The sequence below is a fragment of the Megalops cyprinoides genome, chromosome 21, assembly GCF_013368585.1.
Source record: "Megalops cyprinoides isolate fMegCyp1 chromosome 21, fMegCyp1.pri, whole genome shotgun sequence".
NCBI classification, from domain to species: domain Eukaryota; kingdom Metazoa; phylum Chordata; class Actinopteri; order Elopiformes; family Megalopidae; genus Megalops; species Megalops cyprinoides.
In genome coordinates, this window is record NC_050603.1 from 17,015,670 (window position 1) to 17,034,613 (window position 18,944).

At 50.4% G+C, this 18,944-nt stretch overlaps 1 protein-coding gene across 1 annotated transcript in view; it reads right to left on the bottom strand.

Annotated features, from left to right (window-relative positions):
• Positions 1–210: 210 nt before the first annotated feature.
• The window catches only part of LOC118768975 (dolichyl-diphosphooligosaccharide--protein glycosyltransferase subunit STT3B), a 61,535-nt gene continuing 42,801 nt past the window's right edge, over positions 211–18,944 (bottom strand). Inside the window, exons 3-16 of the mRNA XM_036515970.1 lie at positions 17,020–17,307; positions 13,091–13,156; positions 9,699–9,798; positions 7,958–8,056; positions 6,916–7,062; positions 6,346–6,394; positions 6,090–6,244; positions 5,199–5,410; positions 4,491–4,678; positions 3,410–3,581; positions 2,896–3,069; positions 2,137–2,250; positions 1,420–1,629; positions 211–544 (exon numbers count right to left, since the gene is read on the bottom strand). Coding sequence (XP_036371863.1) covers positions 464–544; positions 1,420–1,629; positions 2,137–2,250; positions 2,896–3,069; positions 3,410–3,581; positions 4,491–4,678; positions 5,199–5,410; positions 6,090–6,244; positions 6,346–6,394; positions 6,916–7,062; positions 7,958–8,056; positions 9,699–9,798; positions 13,091–13,156; positions 17,020–17,307 — 2,055 coding nt within the window. The 3' untranslated portion in view covers positions 211–463. The remainder of the gene's footprint in view (positions 545–1,419; positions 1,630–2,136; positions 2,251–2,895; positions 3,070–3,409; positions 3,582–4,490; positions 4,679–5,198; positions 5,411–6,089; positions 6,245–6,345; positions 6,395–6,915; positions 7,063–7,957; positions 8,057–9,698; positions 9,799–13,090; positions 13,157–17,019; positions 17,308–18,944) is intronic.

The following is an 18,944-nucleotide window of genomic DNA, read 5'->3' on the forward strand; positions in this document are numbered from 1 at the left end:
TCCCAGATTCATGTTTTTTTTTTCATCATTATTTTCCAGATTTATTGGATTATAGTGTATGTACCACAAAAATCACTGTAGCGCTCTGCCTCGCCACGACATTCAAGTACAAAAAAAAAAAAACAAACAAAAACAAAAACAAAAAAAAAAAAAAAAGAAAGCAAGACAAAAGTCCTCTCGATAAAATCGAAGCAGATCTGGAGCTGGCTAACCCCCCGATGAACCGATGACCATCCCTCCGTTCCTGCTTCAGCGGGGCCCTCCGGGGGCTGGCGCTCAAGGCAAAACGCGCTCTGGGGTTCCAGACAACGGCTGTTCTTCTCCTTCCTCCTCCTCCTCCTCTTCTTCATCATAATCATCATCTTCTTCCCTGGTGTGTTCCTTGCTTTGCTTTGTGTGTCGTCGCTGTTTGTTGTTGCTGTTGGTTTTTTTTTTTTCTTTTTCACTCCCCCCGTCTTCATGGTTAAACTGCCTTCTTGCTCAGTTTCTTGCCTTTCTTCAGGACGAGCTTGTTCTTGATGTAGCCGCGCTTCCTCTTAGCGATCTGCGATTACAAAAAGAGATAAAAGCAGACATTATAAACAAGTGGAATTTATGTCCCTGTTTACTGCTGTATAAGCTTGAGGTGCCTCTTCCCACAGTATGCCAAAGAGCGCATTCACATGTAATTGCTGAGAGGAAAATACACAGCAGAATGCAGAGGTGGGCAATACGGAATTTGAAGGTAAAAACGTAAATCGCTGTTTTCATCTCGATGAATACCTGTGCACACATTCACTTGGAATGTCAATGTGTGTGGCATGTGGGCGTTTAAGTCTCGGTATGCGTAAATGACAAAGGCACTACTTCAAATCTTAAGCATTTGTTTTGGCTTCAATGCGTTACTTTTTGGAACATTTATCATGGTACTCGTATCGAGTAAACGTAAGTAAACGCAACAATTACGCCAATAAACAGTGCAGCGGTTAAATGGAGTTTTTATTTGCAAGTCAGGCTAAATGTAGTCGTATTGATTTCAATTTCGGCTTGGGATCTGAGCTGACAGGGATGGCGTTTGCTGTATGAGGGAGGTCGTTGATCCCTGTGGGGCGGGACACTGGAATCAGCTACATTACATTATTGTCATTTAGCAGACGCACTTATCCAGAGAGACTTGCATAAGTTACAGCTTTTACATGTTATCCATTTATACAGCTGGATATTTACTGAGGGGTTAAGTACCTTGCCCAAGGGTACAGCAGCAGTTCTCTAGCGGGGAATCGAACCAGAAACCTTTCGGCTGCATGCCCAGCTCATTACCACTATGCTACACTGTTGCCCAACAGGAAAAAACGCAAGTATGCGCCTTCATTACACTCTATAGGGAAAACCCAATTCAGCCCTCTGCAGTAACTGCGAGTCTCACACAATCGCGCTGACCTTTTTGGAGGTGTACTTCTGTTTGGAGAGGTTGGTGACGCGGGGCTTGTGGTCCAGCGGCTCGCGGTTCTCCAGCTTCTTCACCTTGTAGATGCGCACCAGCCAGTGCTCCGACGTGAAGGCCTCCTCCAGGTGCTTGAACTTGATGTCCTTGTTGCCGATCTCGGCGTTGCGGGTCCGGTCGAACCCCGGCGGCGTCCGGAAATCCAGCTGAGCCGGGGGAGAGGGGCGGTGAGACGGGCGGTCAGGAGAGCGGGTGGACTGATGTAGCCCATTACATTACATTCATTTAGCAGACGCTCTTATGCAGCACAATAGAACCTAAATGTATCCATTCTATTTGAATGAGCAACAGTGTCAGACCAAACTGACAACACTCACAGACCCTTGAGTGTGAGCATAACACTAATCAAGCCCTACCACAAGTCAACTTGTGCAACTTGACAATGCAATACAAGCCAAGTATACTACCATACATCAGTCACTACAACACAGAATTCAAAATACATCACAATACTACATGTAGTATTTAGAGAATGTCAGTAGATACAGATACAGTTACTTCACCATTCCAGTGCTCTGGGGGTACACATCTATAACACTGACACCTGTGAAATGGCCTGAAAATATTAACTCAGTAGGAGCAGAATGTACTCTTTGTCTTCAGCGTGCAGTCCCATGGATCCAAAGCCTACAGCACAGCTTCTGGGTGCTCACCTGCATCTCCCCAAAGCGGTAGTAGGACATCTTGTACATGAGGCAGTTGAGTAGAGTCGGGGAGCCGGCCTTGTCCACCCGGAACTCTCCCTGTGGGGTGAAATAGTCGCTTTCCTGGAGGGGAGAGAGACAGGTGGCCTCCATCACACACACACACATAGCAACAGGGTCACGAAAGGTCAGGGGACAAAACTGCAAGGTCAAATCCCAGGTGTGGTGCAGCTGTTGTGTACTGAAGTACTTCATTTGAATGACTGTCGACTAATGAATATTCTTTTGTATGAATGAATCACAAAGTGAGATAAGTTCTCCCATTTGCTCTGGACAAGACTCTGCTCAGAATGACAGATAGATAAAGATTAATTGGTTTATGCAGCTCCAAATTTCTTCTCCAAGGTCAAAAAGACTTTGTATCATAACATATGCACCTCCAGAAACAACAAAAGCAGAGAACAAGAACATAATACAGCGAAGCGAGAGGATTTTCCGGGGTAGTGAACTACATGAAATGGAACCTGATTAAAATACATTGCAAAATAGACTCGATATCAAACTCAACCTGAATAATAAACAAATGGTCTGACAAAACTACTTTACTGTCTCTGAGACGGAAGCATGAAAGGAGCTTGAACTGAATTAGAAGGAATTTTCAGACGTGCAGCATGCATAAACGCAAGCTCAGATGAGGGCACCAGTTAGCAAATGAAACTGCGTGAAAAGTCAGGGAAAGTCAGGCGTGGCTTATACACGGCTTCTCACCCGAATGTCCTTGGGGTGCTCCCCCTCCGCTATCCGGACCATCCACAGGAACTTGTTGATGTCGTCCCCGGAGTAACCGATCACCCCCCCGAAAATGATCAGCACGTAGTCCACGTCCAGGCTCTGCATGATCTGATAGGCTGCGCTCTCATTGGAGGACATGGCCTTGCCCACCTGGATGGGGGCGGAGTGAGAAAGAAACGGAGACATTGAGAGAGGGTGGTAATGTCGGGGGGGGGGCGTTGGAGGGAGGGACAGGGAGGAATATATATGGAAGAAAAGTGGTGGACCAGTGGGATGGAGTGCATGGAAGAGATAGAAGGAGGGGGTTAAGTGAGGGAGAGGGAGAGGGGTGAGAAAGAGATAGCGGGAGGGTTAAGTGGGTGTCAGAGAGGGGGTGGGGAGTGAACGGGAGAGGGAAAAATAATCCAAGGAGAGAGATTCGAGGTCAACAGCCCTTTCTGTCATCTAGTAAATAAACCCCTGCGACTTCCCATAAGCCCCTGCGGCTCACCAGGGCGATGTGGCTGTTGTTCCACGTGTTGTTGTCCACCAGCGTGGTCCGGTTGGCCATGCCGGCGATCTGGTAGCCGTAGTCCCACCAGGACATGACGCGCGCGTGCTCGTCCGTGTTCTGACGCAGCCAGTAGTACGCCTCGCGGAAGTCGTCCAGGATGTTGCGTGTTCTGCCCGGGAACATGCGACGAGGAGGTCAAAGACCCTTCGTTATGGACAGACCTTGACTTCACCCGCGTACCTGTGCTCCTCAGAGCTGAAACCAGGGCTCCTGGGCTTCCTGACATTACAAAACTGTAATATGGGGCGCGAGTGCTGGGGACAGAGGAGCATTGAACACTGACGCTACAGCGGTGGATCTCCCTCTCTGACTAACGAAAGCGGTAGCTGGGTGCTGCAGAGAGGTCTGGTCCCTTAGAGAGGCAGTGACCACAGGCACAGCGGCAGAGAGCTGTTTTAAGAGCCACCGTTCACTGTGCTAATAGAAAATCACCTCGGTCCCCCAGGAGAAGAGATCACCAGAGAGGCGAGTCTCACAAACGCTCTCTCACACACACACACACACAGACACACAGAGAACAGCAGGGTCTGCTATTCACAAGTGGATCCGAACAGTCACAAATGTCACATGCAGCCAGCCACATACACACACATACACACGTGCGCGCACGCACACACACACACACACACACACACACACACACACACACACACACACACACACACTGCCTGTGGCCTTTCAGGTAGCTGAGTGAGAGTGCTGTGTGTGGTATATGCAATCAGTTTGTGTGTGTGTGTGTGTGTGTGTGTGTGTATGTGTATGTGTGTGCGTGTGTGCATGTTTGCGTGTGTATGTGTGTGTATGTGCGTGTGTGTGTGTGTGTATGTGTATGTGTATGTATGTGTGTGTGTGTGTGTGTTTGTGTGTGTGTGCATGTGCACGTGTGTGTGTATGTGCGTGCGTGTGCATGTGTGTGTGTATGTGCGTGTGTGTGTGTATGATAGTAAGGTGTATTACCTGTATAGGTCAGGTATATGATGGTGTTTGTGTGTCTGTGTCTGCATGCTCGCACACATACCCGTCGTGGTTATAGGACGCCAGCACCACACTGGGGCTGGAGTAGGCGTTGCTGGTGACCCAGGTGCAGTGCACGGCGAACATCATCAGCAGCATCAGCATCAGCATGGTGACGATGCTCTTGATGTTGGGCCCCAGGCCCTCCTCCGCCTTCTCCTGCTCGGACACGTGCTTGCGCACCTTCCCCGCCTGCAGGGGGAGCCGCGGAGAGCCGTCAGAGAGCCGCTCGGGAAACGAAGTCTGAACTGAACTACTAACACCCGGTCGGCTCCCACAGTGCCGGACATTTAAGACAAAACCTGCAGCTATCGCCGAAGTGCTAAAAAGCAATAAAGACAGACACAACGCTGGCCGGCCTTTTGTCAGGTAAATGGAGGGAGAAAATCTCGGATCGATGAGTATGGATCAGGACATAAAGCAGGCCTCTGATTGGCCCCCCAGGACTGGCCTTGTATCCCAGATTAAACCGAGACTATGAGCTCCATCAATTACACAACAAACACAGCAGGCTTCAATATTTCAGCGGAGAGTGTTTAATCACCATGTTATGAGAAAATCTGCTTAGCATAATTAGCATGATTAGCATTAGCATATTTATTCTGGACAAAGTGGGCTCTGATGAGTTTCTCCTCCGTTCGCTCGGCGATCAGCCAGGCCGCTAACCCTACGTAAGGGCCGCCGGTCGCTCCTCTTTTTGCGGACCCCCCACCTTGTCGTACAGGTTGCCGGAGCTCCTCTTGTCGTCCTCGTCGCTGCTGTCCTCGGCCGGCGGGTTCTCCCTCTTCTGGTCGTCGCCCAGGTAGTGCTGGAAGACGTTGGAGAAGGCGATGGCCGACAGCATGCACACCACGGGCGTCAGGGTCAGCATGAGGCGCACCATCACCCCCGCGAAGTACACCGCGCTGATGGCGTACAGGGCCACTAGGGGGCGGCAGAGGGGGAGAAAAGATCAGCGCCGCAGCCTGTTTTACGGCTGGACTGGCCCCCGCACCGCCTCCAGCTACAGTGCTTCCCCATCAGCAGAATTCAGCAGTGAGTACGTGGCAGGTCGCGTTTTGATTACACTGGAGCCAGACTATGTGAAGCCCCTCTCTGTGGGTCCAACTGCCTGTCCTGGAACGGCCACAGAAGAGGGGACACGGCATCACTCTGGATCTGTGGCCAAAACATACTTGTGCTCACAGGATGAGGACAGGCGTACCCGGTATGGAACTCAGGCAGGTACAATATGACCCAGAGAGAGAGAGCATAAGAGAGAGAGAGAACAAGAAAGAGAGAGAGGGAGGGATGTAGGAAAAGAGAGAGATGGAGGAAGGGGAAGAGTGGGGGGGGAGAGAGAGAGAGACTCCATGCTAATTGGAATGCCTCATCAGGCACAGAATATGACCCAGAGAGAGAGCAAGAGAGAGAGAGAGAGAGAGAGAGAGAGAGAGAGAGAGACAGAGAAATAGAGAGAGAGAGAGGGAGGGAGCGATGTAGGAAAAGAGAGAGAGAGTGATGGAGGAAGGGGGAGAGTGGGGGGGAGAGAGGAGGAGCGAGAGAGAGAGACTCCGTGCTAATTGGAATGCCTCATCAGGCACAGAAGCGGCAACCAACTCACCAAAGACACGCTCATCATTGATGTTCTTGATGCAGAACCAGAGGCCTGCTGGGAAGGTGCAGACCAGGATGTGCAGGTCGAAGAAGAAGGAGACCCAGGTGGTGGGCTGGTGCTCCGACACAGAGGCAATGATGGGGATGTGGATCTTCGCGTAGCTACAGGAAAGGAGCCACTCGTTGGAGGTTATAATGCAAAACGTGGGGGAACAGGGCACCAGAGTGGAAGATTAGGATTTGCTGTTGTCATTGGTACATACCCTGTGTCCCACAGAGAGTAGAAGCGACCACTCCATGGTGCGATGTACCCTGGACACACAAACATAAATGGTGAGATGTATTACCTGCGCAGGTCAAGTATATGAGAGTGAAGTGTATCATCTGTGTAGGTCAGTTATATGATGATGTTGCGTATTAAATTTGTAGGTCAGGTATAAGACAATAAGGTGTATTACTTGTGTAGGTCAGGTATATGGTAAGGTGTATGACCAGTGTAATTCAGACATATGATGGTGAGGTGTATTACCTGTGCAGGCCAGGTATATGATGCTAAGGTGTGTATTATTTGTATAGGTCAGCTATATGATGGTGAGGTGTATTACATGTGTAGGTCAGGTATATGATGCTAAGGTGTGTATTATTTGTATAGGTCAGCTATATGATGGTGAGGTGTATTACCTGTGTAGGTCAGGTATATGACGGTGAGGTGTGTATTATTTGTATAGGTCAGCTATATGATGGTGAGGTGTATTACCTGTGTAGGTCAGGTATATGACGGTGAGGTGTGTATTATTTGTATAGGTCAGCTATATGATGGTGAGGTGTATTACCTGTGTAGGTCAGGTATATGACGGTGAGGAACACGACCCCAGCAGCTAGCGACACGCCCAGGAAGAAGAGCGTCTGGAACTCTTGCTTTGTGAGCCGGTCTTTCAGATACTGCAGGAATGCGTAGGCTTGAAGCAGCGCGAATACACCTGGGCAGGGGAACAAGAAGCGAGTAAGTTTTAAACTCATTCAAACAAGTTTCCCCTGATCAAAGCCGAGTGCGGAGGAACACTGGAGACTAGCCATCACTCATCACTACCATCACTACCATCGCAGTAACGCGAGCAAAACTCCGCTGCACCTGCAGCGGCACAGGCGCAGCTGCACGCTGGCTGGCACACTGCCACCTTGCTGCCCGGAGGAGGCGGTGCGGGATTACTTATGAAGGTCAGGCATCTGACAGCGCGCGAATTAGCTGTGCGGGCGATATCGGATTTTAACTTCAGATGCGAAAAGAGCACGGTTTCGATCTCCCATCGGCTTTTTCCCGGACCGCGGACTGGGAGAGCAGCTCTGTCAAGAGTCTCCCGCGCTCCAAGGTCGCGGCTTTCGCGGAAGAGAGCCGGTCTGGAGACGCGCGGCCGCTCTTCCACGCTCCGCACCTCCCTCGACGGTGTAATCACTTCTTCCTTTCTCTTTCCCCGCGAGGCGGTGTTGACAGGGCGCCATACGTTGCCGGCAGCTGTTCTCGAGCTTCGGAGAGGCATTACGTTAGGGCTCCCACGCTTCGGAGACAGTGACAGCTGCCCTCCAAAAGGACGTGACTCCAATGCTAGCACACAAATGCACTCACCGAGCGACTACGCGAGGCGACAAAAACAGAAACAGACGCCTCAACAAAATGAACTTTAACTGCATCACCTGGTCATCTAAAGGGGATGCTTTAAGAGGAGAATGGAGACTGCTGAGGGGGAAGATGAGGAGTGTGTATGTGTATGTGCGAGAGAGAGACACTATATACATTAGGACTGCCTCCTGTGGTCTGCTGTGTACTTCAGAGGCTGGCTTTTGGCCAAGGAGGCCCAGGAGACAGACGAGCCCTACCTGCCGCCGCCATGTGTTCGCTGGTCCTGATTGGCTGGAAGCCGACGAACGGGATCTGCATGGACAACACCAGGCCCACGATGTAGAAGGTGCTGTACGCTGAGGAGAGGGAGAGAGCAGGCGATCAGGATGGAGCTCAACCGGAGCCAGCATTCAGAGATACAGAGTCAGGACTGAAATGACAGCACGACTGCGACCCTTGACCTGACCGACAACAAAAGAGTAACTGTGTAATCAAATTCACTTCGGAGAGCCTTGGCAAGCTGTTGGTTCCCGTCCAAAACAGCGCTTCCTGACTTGCAGAGTTCGCGGTTTTGGTGCTTATCCAGTGGGTCAACCTTTTGGCTTTTCGTGACAGTTCAAACTCGCAGGCATCACTCTCCCCGAGATGATAGAGGCAGAAGAGTTCGGACTGGGTGTTGCATAGGGCTATGATTGATTGATTGATTGATTGCACAGTCGAAGGGATTCAAGATATCGCCCCACAAAGGGGTGGTGCTGATGTGTCTTGGCCTGTCCTGACCCTTTGTCCTGAGCTCGACACCTGTCAGCTCGTGTGAAGAGGCAGTGCGGTAGTGTGAGTGAGAGAGATAGAGACAGGGAGGCCACAGAGGGTGCAGCTCAGAGAGGGGGCCGATCTCATACAAGTGAGCAGTAAGGATGGAGCATAAATAGAAAAACACAGTATGTCTGTGTGTGTGTGTGTGTGTGTGTGTATATACGCACACGCGTAGTAATATATGCTGAGTAATATATACGTAGTAATATATATATCTGAGCCTTGGCTCTGCTTGTTTGCAGGTTAACAGTCTCATCTTCCACTTCATTGTCCAGTATTACTGTCCATTACATTTGCGTGGTGAGGATTTTTTTTTTTTTGTTACAAATCATCCATACATCCTGCAGCACGACAGGTTAAGCACCCTGTTAAAGAGTACTACTGTACTGCCCCACTGACCCAGACTGCATTCATCTGGTTACAAGCCCAGTCCTGCTGCCACAGCGTATTGGGGAGGAAGGGCTGACCCCCTTCTTCTCAGCCAATGAGACTCAGGATATCTTTACTACTAGAGATATTATAATGTACTCTGTTTTTTCCTTCATGTTCCTTGGTTTTAACCTATAAACTTGTGCTGAACTCCTACGTGCAGGAATAAAACATACTGAACAATCTTGCCTAGAGAGGTCCGCAACTGCAGGAAAACAGACCAGGAAGTGAATATGATGCAATGTCTACCTGTGGAAGCGCCAAGGCTATCTAGTTCTAAAGCGCCTTCAAATACCCCCTTGCCTGACAGGTTGTGGATGCTTCCTCTGTTACTCACCAGCCAGAGATAGAGATAGAGATAGAGATAGAGAAAGAGAGAGAGAGAGAGAGAGAGAGAGAGAGAGAGAGAGAGAGAGAAAGAGAGAGAGAGAGAGAGAGATCTGCGGTTGTTCACAGGTGTGAAAGAGACATACGGGGGTGTGTCTGTGGTCGCTCACGTGTAATAGTGGCAGACAGGGAGACGTTTGCGGTCGCTCACCCCTGTGTTAGAGACGGATAGGGGAGCTGTTTGCAGTTGCTCGCTTGTGAGGGAGACATATAGGGAGACGTCTGCACTCGGTCGCACGGGTGATAGAGACGGATAGGGGAGCTGTTTGCGGCCGCTGGGCCGTGTCTCGGAGACGTACGGGGAGACATTTGCAGCGGCTCGCGCGCGCGTGTTAGAGGCAGTGGGTGATGTCTGCAGTCACTCACCGATGTAGACTCTCCTGCTGTAGCGCTGCATCAGCAGAAGCACGAACACGTGGAGAGGGATGAGATTGATGATGAACACGTAGCCTCCCCACGCCGAAACCTGCAGCGGCACGGCAGAAAACACGCGTCAAACGCACACACGGGCAAATCAAAATGCACACGCTGCAGCTCCACCCAGATCCCTCCAACCACACGCCGAAAAACACACGTCAAACGCATACATAAACAGGTCACAACGTACACACTGCAACCCCACGCGGAAACCTGCAACGGCACGGCAGAAAACATACGTCAAAGGCATACATAAGCAAATCAAAACACACACACACTGCAGCCCCACACAGGCCCCTCCAACCACACACCATGCACACACCAACATCAAACGCAAAAATAAACTATTCAAAACACACATACTGCAACCTCACAAAGAAACCCGCAACCGCACACCAGAACACACGTACCAACAACACACACACAGCACAAACACATCGCTACAAACCCGTGTGGAAAGCACACCTCAAACACACACATCAATCACACCAGAAACATAAGCAACACCATGCACCCGTTTACCAACAACACTCCAAATGCAACAACTCCAACTGAACAACCCCCTGCGGTTCTCTGCAACCCAGATGATCAAAAACACCCCAAAACGCACAAGTTGACCCCACACAGACACCGGCAAAGACCATCTGAACCCACACAAACATCAACACTCAAAGCAGCTCCTCCTGCTGTGTTTGGATGCTAACATTTTACACCTAATTGCTCCGGCCGCAGACTACATTAAAGGGAAGAAAGTTTGGAAACTCACAATAAAGCACACTCCCCTGTGAAGTGGGGTAGAGTAATTATCCCTTCTAACTGCCACCTGCACCTCTGCATGGGAGAGCCTGCGATAATTAGTTGTAATTGCAGCAGGACTTCGGAACGCTGTCGAAACGGCTGAAACGTGTGCATCCTTTCCCATGTTGACACAAACGTTATCTGGAGTTTAGGGAGCGCTAACTGAAAATGAAACCACTGGGGTGGCAATGAGAGCTTAGGACAGCGTTTTGTCGGGTGGGAGAGCTACTCTGACGGATATGATGAGTACTAGTGTCTGTGAGTGTGTCTGTGTGTGTGAGAAAGAGTGTGTGTGTGTGTGTGTTCAGAATCTGAAGTGCACATTATTCTGCAGAGACCTGAAACCAAACAAACCGAAGCCTTTGTAGCACAGCAAATAAAAAAAAAAAAAATCTGACTTACTGTAAAAAAACATTAAGCAAAATAGTGCTTTTGTTTTGCGGCTACAGTGGGAAAGAAAGACAGCAGATTTTGCTGTGGGCATTTTGGATGTGTGCGTCTGTATGTGTGTGTGTGTGTGTGTGTGTGTGTGTGTGTGTGAGAGAGAGAGACAGAGAGAGAGAGTGTGAGCATGTGTGTGTGTGAGAGAGAGAGAGAGAGAGAGAGAGAGAGAGAGAGAGAGAGAGAGAGAGAGAGAGAGAGTGTGTGTGTGTGTGTGTGTGCGTGTGCGTGCGCGTGTATGTGTTGCAGGTATGACGGAGCTCGGAGAGGGGCAGAGGAGATGAGATTAACGCGGGGAGGCAGGGCTCAGATCACACAGACAGGCTCAGCCGCGGCTGTCACGCTGCAGCACCGTTAGCGGGGCTGCGGCTGGGCTGAGCGCTAGCGGAGGGGGACCGGGAGAGAGCTGGATTTATCAGGGATGCCTCTTCCCTGCACACACGGAGCGCAGCGCAGAGGAAGGGAGAAGTCTGCCCTTCATGTGTCACTGTGACCCGATCTCCCTGCCGCACTGCTGAGGAGCGCAGCCCGCGGACACCGCCACCTGGCACATCTAACCCCCTTCCCAACCCCCCCCCACTGGGGCACAGGAGCTGCGTGAAGAGCCCCTTTCTAAACACACACACAGACACACACAGACACACAGAAACACACACAGCCACACACACAGACACACACACACACAGAAACACACACAGCCACACACACACACACACAGAAACACACACAGCCACACACACACACACACACACACACAGACCCACACACACACACAGACCCACAAATACACACATGTGCGCACACACACAGACATACACACACACAAAGACCCATACACATACACACACATGGACACACACATACAGACCCACAGACAAATACGCACACAGACCCACAGACAAATACCCGCACAGACCTAAACACACACAAAATGGGTTGGGGCTGCTCATGGTTTCTGATACTATTGATCACCCGGCGAAATGGTGTCAGTAACAGAGCTCCAAAATCACCAGACCGGCCAGACAAAAGAAGCAACTCGCAAGTCCTTTTTGAGAGGCAGGAGGAAAAAATAAATAAATAAACTGGCGGTATTCCCATGACAGCCATCGGGGAAGGGGCTGGCGGAGGCAGTAATGAACCGCTCGGAAAGGGAAGATTTCTCTGCGGAGCGGTGCCTCTTCGGCCGAGCAGCTCAAATGGCCCGGTTCCGTCACTTTGTTCCGCTGAGAAGCCGTTCTCTGGCCCGGTTACATCACACCTACCGGAGCGACAGGATCTCCTCCACGCTTTAGAGGTTCAGTCACGTCTCTTTAAACCTGGGGGGGCCTTTTTATTTCTAAGTATATCAGCACCATGGGAGAGAGCCAAGGGACTGGGCCCTGATGTAGTGCAATGAGCGGCCACTAGGGGGCCTTCAGTGCAGCCAAATCGGTTGACAGCAGGGCTTACGTACAGGGACTGCTGGCACAGTTCACCATAGATGCATAGGGGTAGGGGGGTCTGTACCCTGCACTGCATCCCCTCAAAGTCTCTGTTATTAATCACAGGTTTTCTCAACAGAAATCTACTCAGTCTGGGACGTTTTGCCACCGTTAGTGTTATTCTCTTCTCCCCGGGCTCAGATACTCAACATGATGGATGGCGTCGGGCCTTTCAATCCATCTCGACTGGCGTCTTTTCCTAATGAGTTGTGAAATTTTTACCTCACGAAATGGAAGCCGAATTCCTCTCCCTCGTCACCTCTAAAATCGCCTGAGCATCTGTGCGACGAGGACGAGCGTCTTCTATCCTTCATTCTCAATTACCTCTGACGACAGAGAGCTCACACATGTAAAGCCCGCTCCTCTTTTCAGCCATGTATCTGTCCACTCTTGTGGTTTCATCTCACCCTCGGTTTTATCACAGTGACTTCCAGTCTCACCACAGATGTGCTCTTTATCCCCCTCCTGCCACGCGACTTGCAGTCACAATGTTTTCAGTTCCTAATATAGGCAACTTAATCCTTGGCTGCTGTATTTTTGGGCAGCGTGCGTCTTCAGAACAGGTTCTAACTTTCCTCCTCAGCTGTAGCCATAGCGACGGCGGCCGTTAGCATCACTCACCATGTAGAAGTAGGAGAGGCAGCAGCCAATCGTCCAGAACACCGATCCGGTTTTGACGGATTTCACCTGTGTGGATGACACACACACACACACACACACACACACACACACACACACACACACACACGCACAAAGAGAGAGAAAGGAGAGGGTTAACACGTCTTTCAAAAATCCGAGCTGAGCAAACGCACTTTTCATCAAAGCAATCATCCATAATTCAGCGAGGGTTCCTCCTTCACTACGGAAGAGACAAAGTCAAATTAACCGGCTTTAAGCGAAAGCTATTAGTGGACCCATTGGAGGACTCTTTAAATGCTTTTCTAATTACTGCTAAATCTTCTTGAAGCAGAGGAAAATCAAGCGTGAAAAGGGTCTGAGCAGATGTCTCCTGGTGGAGGGCGTATTCTGCTGTGTCCAAATGGCAGACAATGCGCAGCTGTTTGCTTCTAATGAAGTCAGAGGCATGATTCCAAACAGAAAGAAAGAGAGAGAGAGAGAGACTGCAAGGACACCTGCCTTTAGTGCTTTAAGGGAAAAAAAAAACTGGATCTCTGCTAAGTGAGAAAGAGCTTTGTGGAAACAGATTGCTGTCTGATAGCACACGGCTCCCCTGGTGTGCGGCGTTAGAGGCTCCATCAGGGAGGCCAGCCAGGTCTAGCCCTCTCATTGCGCTGCCCTGTCTGCTCGGCGGCCCGCCCCTCCTCTCTCCCGCAGTCTCCACCGATAACCCCGCCCACTCCCGTACAGAACTGCCCTCTGACACGCCTTCTGCAACAGCTGAGGATTTTTGCCAAAGTGGCAACCGTTTTGGTGGATATGACGGATTGCACACGCCATATTTCTCAATATGTTCCATTCTAACGACGTCTCAATTCTGTTCACTGACAAAATACAACGCTAATCAACTGGGTATTCGCTATGATACCGTGATGCACAGCATGGCTGAGCAGTTACATGCAGTATAAGATACAGCTTTCTCCCTTCCCTCTCCCGCCCAAGTTTGCCGTTCTGCCTCGTCTACTGAGAGAGAGACATGAAAGAGACCGAACAGCATCTTCACTCCAGTGGGATGGGCAACTGGGGGAGAGGGGAAAAAAAGCAGGGCTCTGCAGAAACCTTCTAACAAAGTATCGGTGCCCTCTCTCGACCTCCGAATTGATTAACGAACAGCAGCGGCGGCCCGAGGGGGCTCCCATCGGCAGGGCGGTCGCTAGCGCTGGTGGGGGCGCGTGACTCGAAACCCCCCCCGGGGAGTGGGATTCTGCGAGAATGTGTACTTCTGCACAAGAAAAACACAACGGCACGACTGCCTAATTGCATTTTCGCCCCGAGACTCTTCAGACCGAGTCCCTCAGCAGTGTAAATGACGAAGGAGGGGAAAAAAATGTTGGACTGTTAGTATTAGTGTTAAAAAGGGCACGTCTCTTGGGTGAGAGAGGATTCAATTATAGATTGTGGGGGGGGGGAGGAAGAAGGCCAACCTGGGAAGATTAAGCCGCTAGAGTTGAATGGGTTATTAGGAGATAAAATGAACATAGAAATGACGATGGGTCAGACCGGCGCAGGAGAAAAGCATCTACACAGGGTAGAAAAAGATGCCCAAATAAACTGACGTGAACATAAGAGCAGATAGGGAAGTCCTGACATGCGGCCAGGACACTGTGAATTTTTCGCTCAATTAAAGGATTTTAAAGCATCTGCCATTTTGCGAGTGCTTGTAAAACGTGCCACTGGAAAAATCCATTATTCACAGGCTCCGGAGACACCTGCATCGTATGGAAAGCACGGTGATCAGAGCTGCAGAGCCAGTCCAGTCCCGAGAGGCTGCCGGCTTTCAATCTGCCTAATATCTTATTCCTTTCGCTTAGCTTTTTTTTTTTAAATGATGACAAATCACCTGACCACATGTTCCGAGTCTGTGGTGAACTTAATTCTGCATGACTGCAGCACCTAAAGAATGGCGGTACTGTCCCTGCCCCCGATCTACACACTCTCCACACACACCTCAGACAGCTGCCGGGTATGTAATTAAATGTTTATGAACACCAAAGGGCTAAAACTGTTGCACCTACTTACTTGGGGCCAGAAACAGCGGAAGCTTAAAAAGAGATAAGTGGTAGGGAGCATGGACACAAGGAGGAAGCGAAGCATTGTGGGACTGCAATGGGAGGTTTGGCGCCGGGCCATCCAAACAATGAAGAGAAGCAAGGTAACTGTCAGCCCAGCGATGTTACTGTGACACTGGGCTGAACAGCGCTTTCCTGTGTTGGGGCTCTCTGTTACAGGTGTATTTACAGCGCGAGACAAAAGAAACACTCCCCTCATTACTGTGGACGCTGGCGAGAGAGAGACGACCGCTTCAAGGTAAACCGCGAGCCAGAGCGCGTTGAGCGTTTGATCTCGTAGCTAGCTGTGTTTCAGCCCACTTGCACCATCAAAGAGACCTGCAGCCTGACCCTTCAGCTCTTCGTAAGAGCCATCACTGCGCAGGCGGCTGCGTTTGATGCCATTCCGACACGGAGGAAAAATGTTTTAGTCAAGAACGTCTACACTTGCTCTGCATTTACTTCACATTACATTAAATTATCAGCATATGGCAGAACATCCAGCGTGACTTACATAGGTTACAGTTTTCTACTATCTTATCCATTTATACAGTTGGATATTTACCAAGGCAATTCTGGATTAAGCACCATGGCCGAGAGTACAACAGCAGTGCCCCAGCGGGGAATCGAACCGGCAACCTTTCGGTTACAAGCCCTGCTCCTTTACCACTATGCTACACTGCCGCCCCATTGCCTGAATGCACGTGTCCTTCCATATATGGCGATTAGGAGGGCAAATTGGGCAAGGAAGATTTAAAAAAAAGCCTCTATGCCTTCACAGCAGGCACGCTTCCGCTCGAAAAATCCTTGAAGATGACTCACAAAAGGAGCGACTCCTTGATATCAGCACGGTGGGACCGGGCGTCCCCTGGCTGAGCCTCGGCCCGGCAGCCGTGAGGGAGAAATCGATAGCGCCGGGGCTGCTGGGATAGCGAACTGCGGCGTGTCAGAGCTCATCTGGTGAACGTCAAACTCGCCTGTTTAATATTGTTTAATTTAATATTGACCTCGGGTTCGCTCTTGCGCGCGTACGCGGGGTGCGCCGCCGAGCCACCGAGCGGTGTCACCGCACGAGGTCACGCAAGCAAGGGATGCGTCAGGACTGGAATGATACTCCGGGTAACACCTGCCCCCTGAAACTGTGGTTAATGTTGGGTATTGTGCTTGTCTACTGTCCACCTGGATGAGAATATACAGCTGCGTAAACGGGTACTGGCTCATCCATAACCAGTCCTGCTGGTCGCCATTAAAATAATACGATTCTGTAAAAAGTACATACATCTATTGTTTAAAGAATATTCATTTCTAAAGGAGCATACTGGTAAAAATCTATGGGATGGAGTGAGCAATGTTTCTCTACAAGTAGGAGGTGTCTCTGACCAACTAGCCACTGGACACTGAGCGTAAAGATGTGGTTTATGCATGCTAAAACATATTTCTTCTGGAAATTATTTACTTCCTCACCCCTGACTTACAGCAATTGCTCAGAGATGCCTTAGTGACGCTTACGGCATCTGCATTGTGGGGAGGGCTCGGCTTTGCGCTAACCGTGCTTTGAAAGCATCAAGGTAATGCTTCATTTATATTACACAACATTTCAAATAATATATTTTGACTGGAGTGCTCTTTTTAACAGAGCGGCGAGCTTCTCACACAATGCGTCTAGACTACTAATTGAGCACAGAAAAAACAACAAATAAACGACTCAAAAAAAAAAAAAAAGAGAGACAGGGAACAAAACAGTCTGCCGTCAGAGAGACGGCGGTAATGGCAGGCGACAGCGCGGGCCGCTGGGTTCGGCCGCCTCGGCCGCGAGCGCCTCACCCAGAGGTAGTAGGTGAACTGGAGGGCGAAGATGGCGATGCCCTCGTTGTCGAAGGAGCCGGCGACGGAGCGGGAGATGTAGCCGGGGACGATGGCGATGAAGCAGGCGGCCAGCAGCCCCGCCCCCTGGTTCCAGAGCTCCCGCGTCAGCAGGAAGGTGGAGATGGACGTCAGGCCGCTGAAGATCGGCGCCAGGAAGACGCACACGTCCCGGATGTGCACCGTCACATGCAGCAGGTTCAGCACGTAGTGGATAAGGCCGGCAGTGACCATCAGACCTGGATAAACCTGGAGGAAGACAAAAACAGACAGGCTAATCACCAGCCACATCCTGTATCAGAGCTGTCTTTACATAGGGGACAGAGCCTACGTTTTACCCTCTCTCCATAGGTCCACAGCTGATTCAAATGATCAGCTTGTTATTAAGCAGCTTCAGGAGTTCATAACGAGTTGATCATTTGAATCAGCTGTGTTGGAGCAGGGAGAGATCTAAAACATGCAGGGCAGGGGGTCCTCCAGGAGAGGGTTGAGAAATACTGGGTTAGAGGCTAAAAAATTCCCCCTGATCAAACCTGAGGCTAGATATGACTTGTGGGACTAGAACCCATGACGCTCTGGTTGAGCCTTAACCACACCCACACTGCAGACTGGCTACTCACCAGTCCAATCCTTTCTGAGAGCTGTCTTTATCTAGGGGACAGAGACTGGCTTTTACATTACATTACATTAGGCCAGTGAGGCTTTTTAAAGGGGCTTTTTAAAGTTAACAGAAAATGGGGAAAAATGTGCCTTCCTGAAATGTGACGGCAGTGGCATTAGAACCCATAACCTGGTGGTGGAGCCTTAACCACACCCACAGTGCAGTTTTCTTCACAAAGGAAAAAAAGGCTAGCTCTAAGCTCAACAGCAGTCTGGGCGTGTCTACACCTCTGCTGGCAAATGACTGGGTTTAGGTGAATAATGCCAGCCTAGCACAGGTCTCCTCTAATCCTCACACCTCCATCACCCCAAGCCCCCGTCTGAACCCTGAGAGCTTGCCCTCCCGCAATCAGCGCCTCACAACGCCCTGCTCCCAAATTATCTCCCCATCAGCGTGTCCTGAGGGCTGCATTCCCGCTAATGCGCCCCATTAAAAATCGGCACTAAATAATTACCGCTTTAATTGCCCAAAACAACAGATGCTGGAATTATTCCTTTTCCACCGCCAAGAGCTTGCCTGATAGCGATAGTGTGGAATTCATCTCTCTCCCTTTTTTTAAAATAAGGTTACAAAGGGAGGCTTACTGGCCTGACAGAGCTATACTGTTACCCTGGCTTCATTCCTTTAGGTCTCAGGCTTGTCTGAGAGTTTGGAGAGGCGAGCAAATAGCAGTCCTGACATGTCTCCCCCCCAACCCTCGGAGACAGAGCAGAGGGAGAGTGCTACGGAGAAGGGACTCGCTGTCACATTAGTGATATCTGCCTGTCTCTCAGCGGCAGTATGACTTATCTGCGTACTGAGACTTATGTCACCATGCACAATTAATGGGAGCTGTCATAGCTATCGGCAGCCTGTATCAGTCTGATGGGGGCAAGGGAGGGAGATGGAGGAAGAGAAAGAGGCAGAGAGGGAGAGACAGGGAGAGAGAGAGGGAGGGAGAGAGGGAGAGAGAGGGAGAGAGAGAGGGAGAGAGAGAGGGAGAGAGAGAGGGAGAGAGAGAGGGAGAGAGAGGGAGAGAGAGGGAGAGAGAGCAAGAGAGATCTAGAGGGAGGGAGAGGGAGAGAGAGAGCGCGAGAGAGAGAGAGAGAGAGAGAGAGAGAGGGGGAGAGAGGGGGAGAGAGGGGGAGAGAGGGGGAGAGAGGGGGAGAGAGAGGGGGAGAGAGAGAGAGGGAGGGCTGGAAAAGAGAGAGGGAGGGAAAAGGGTAAGAACATGATGGAGGAAGGG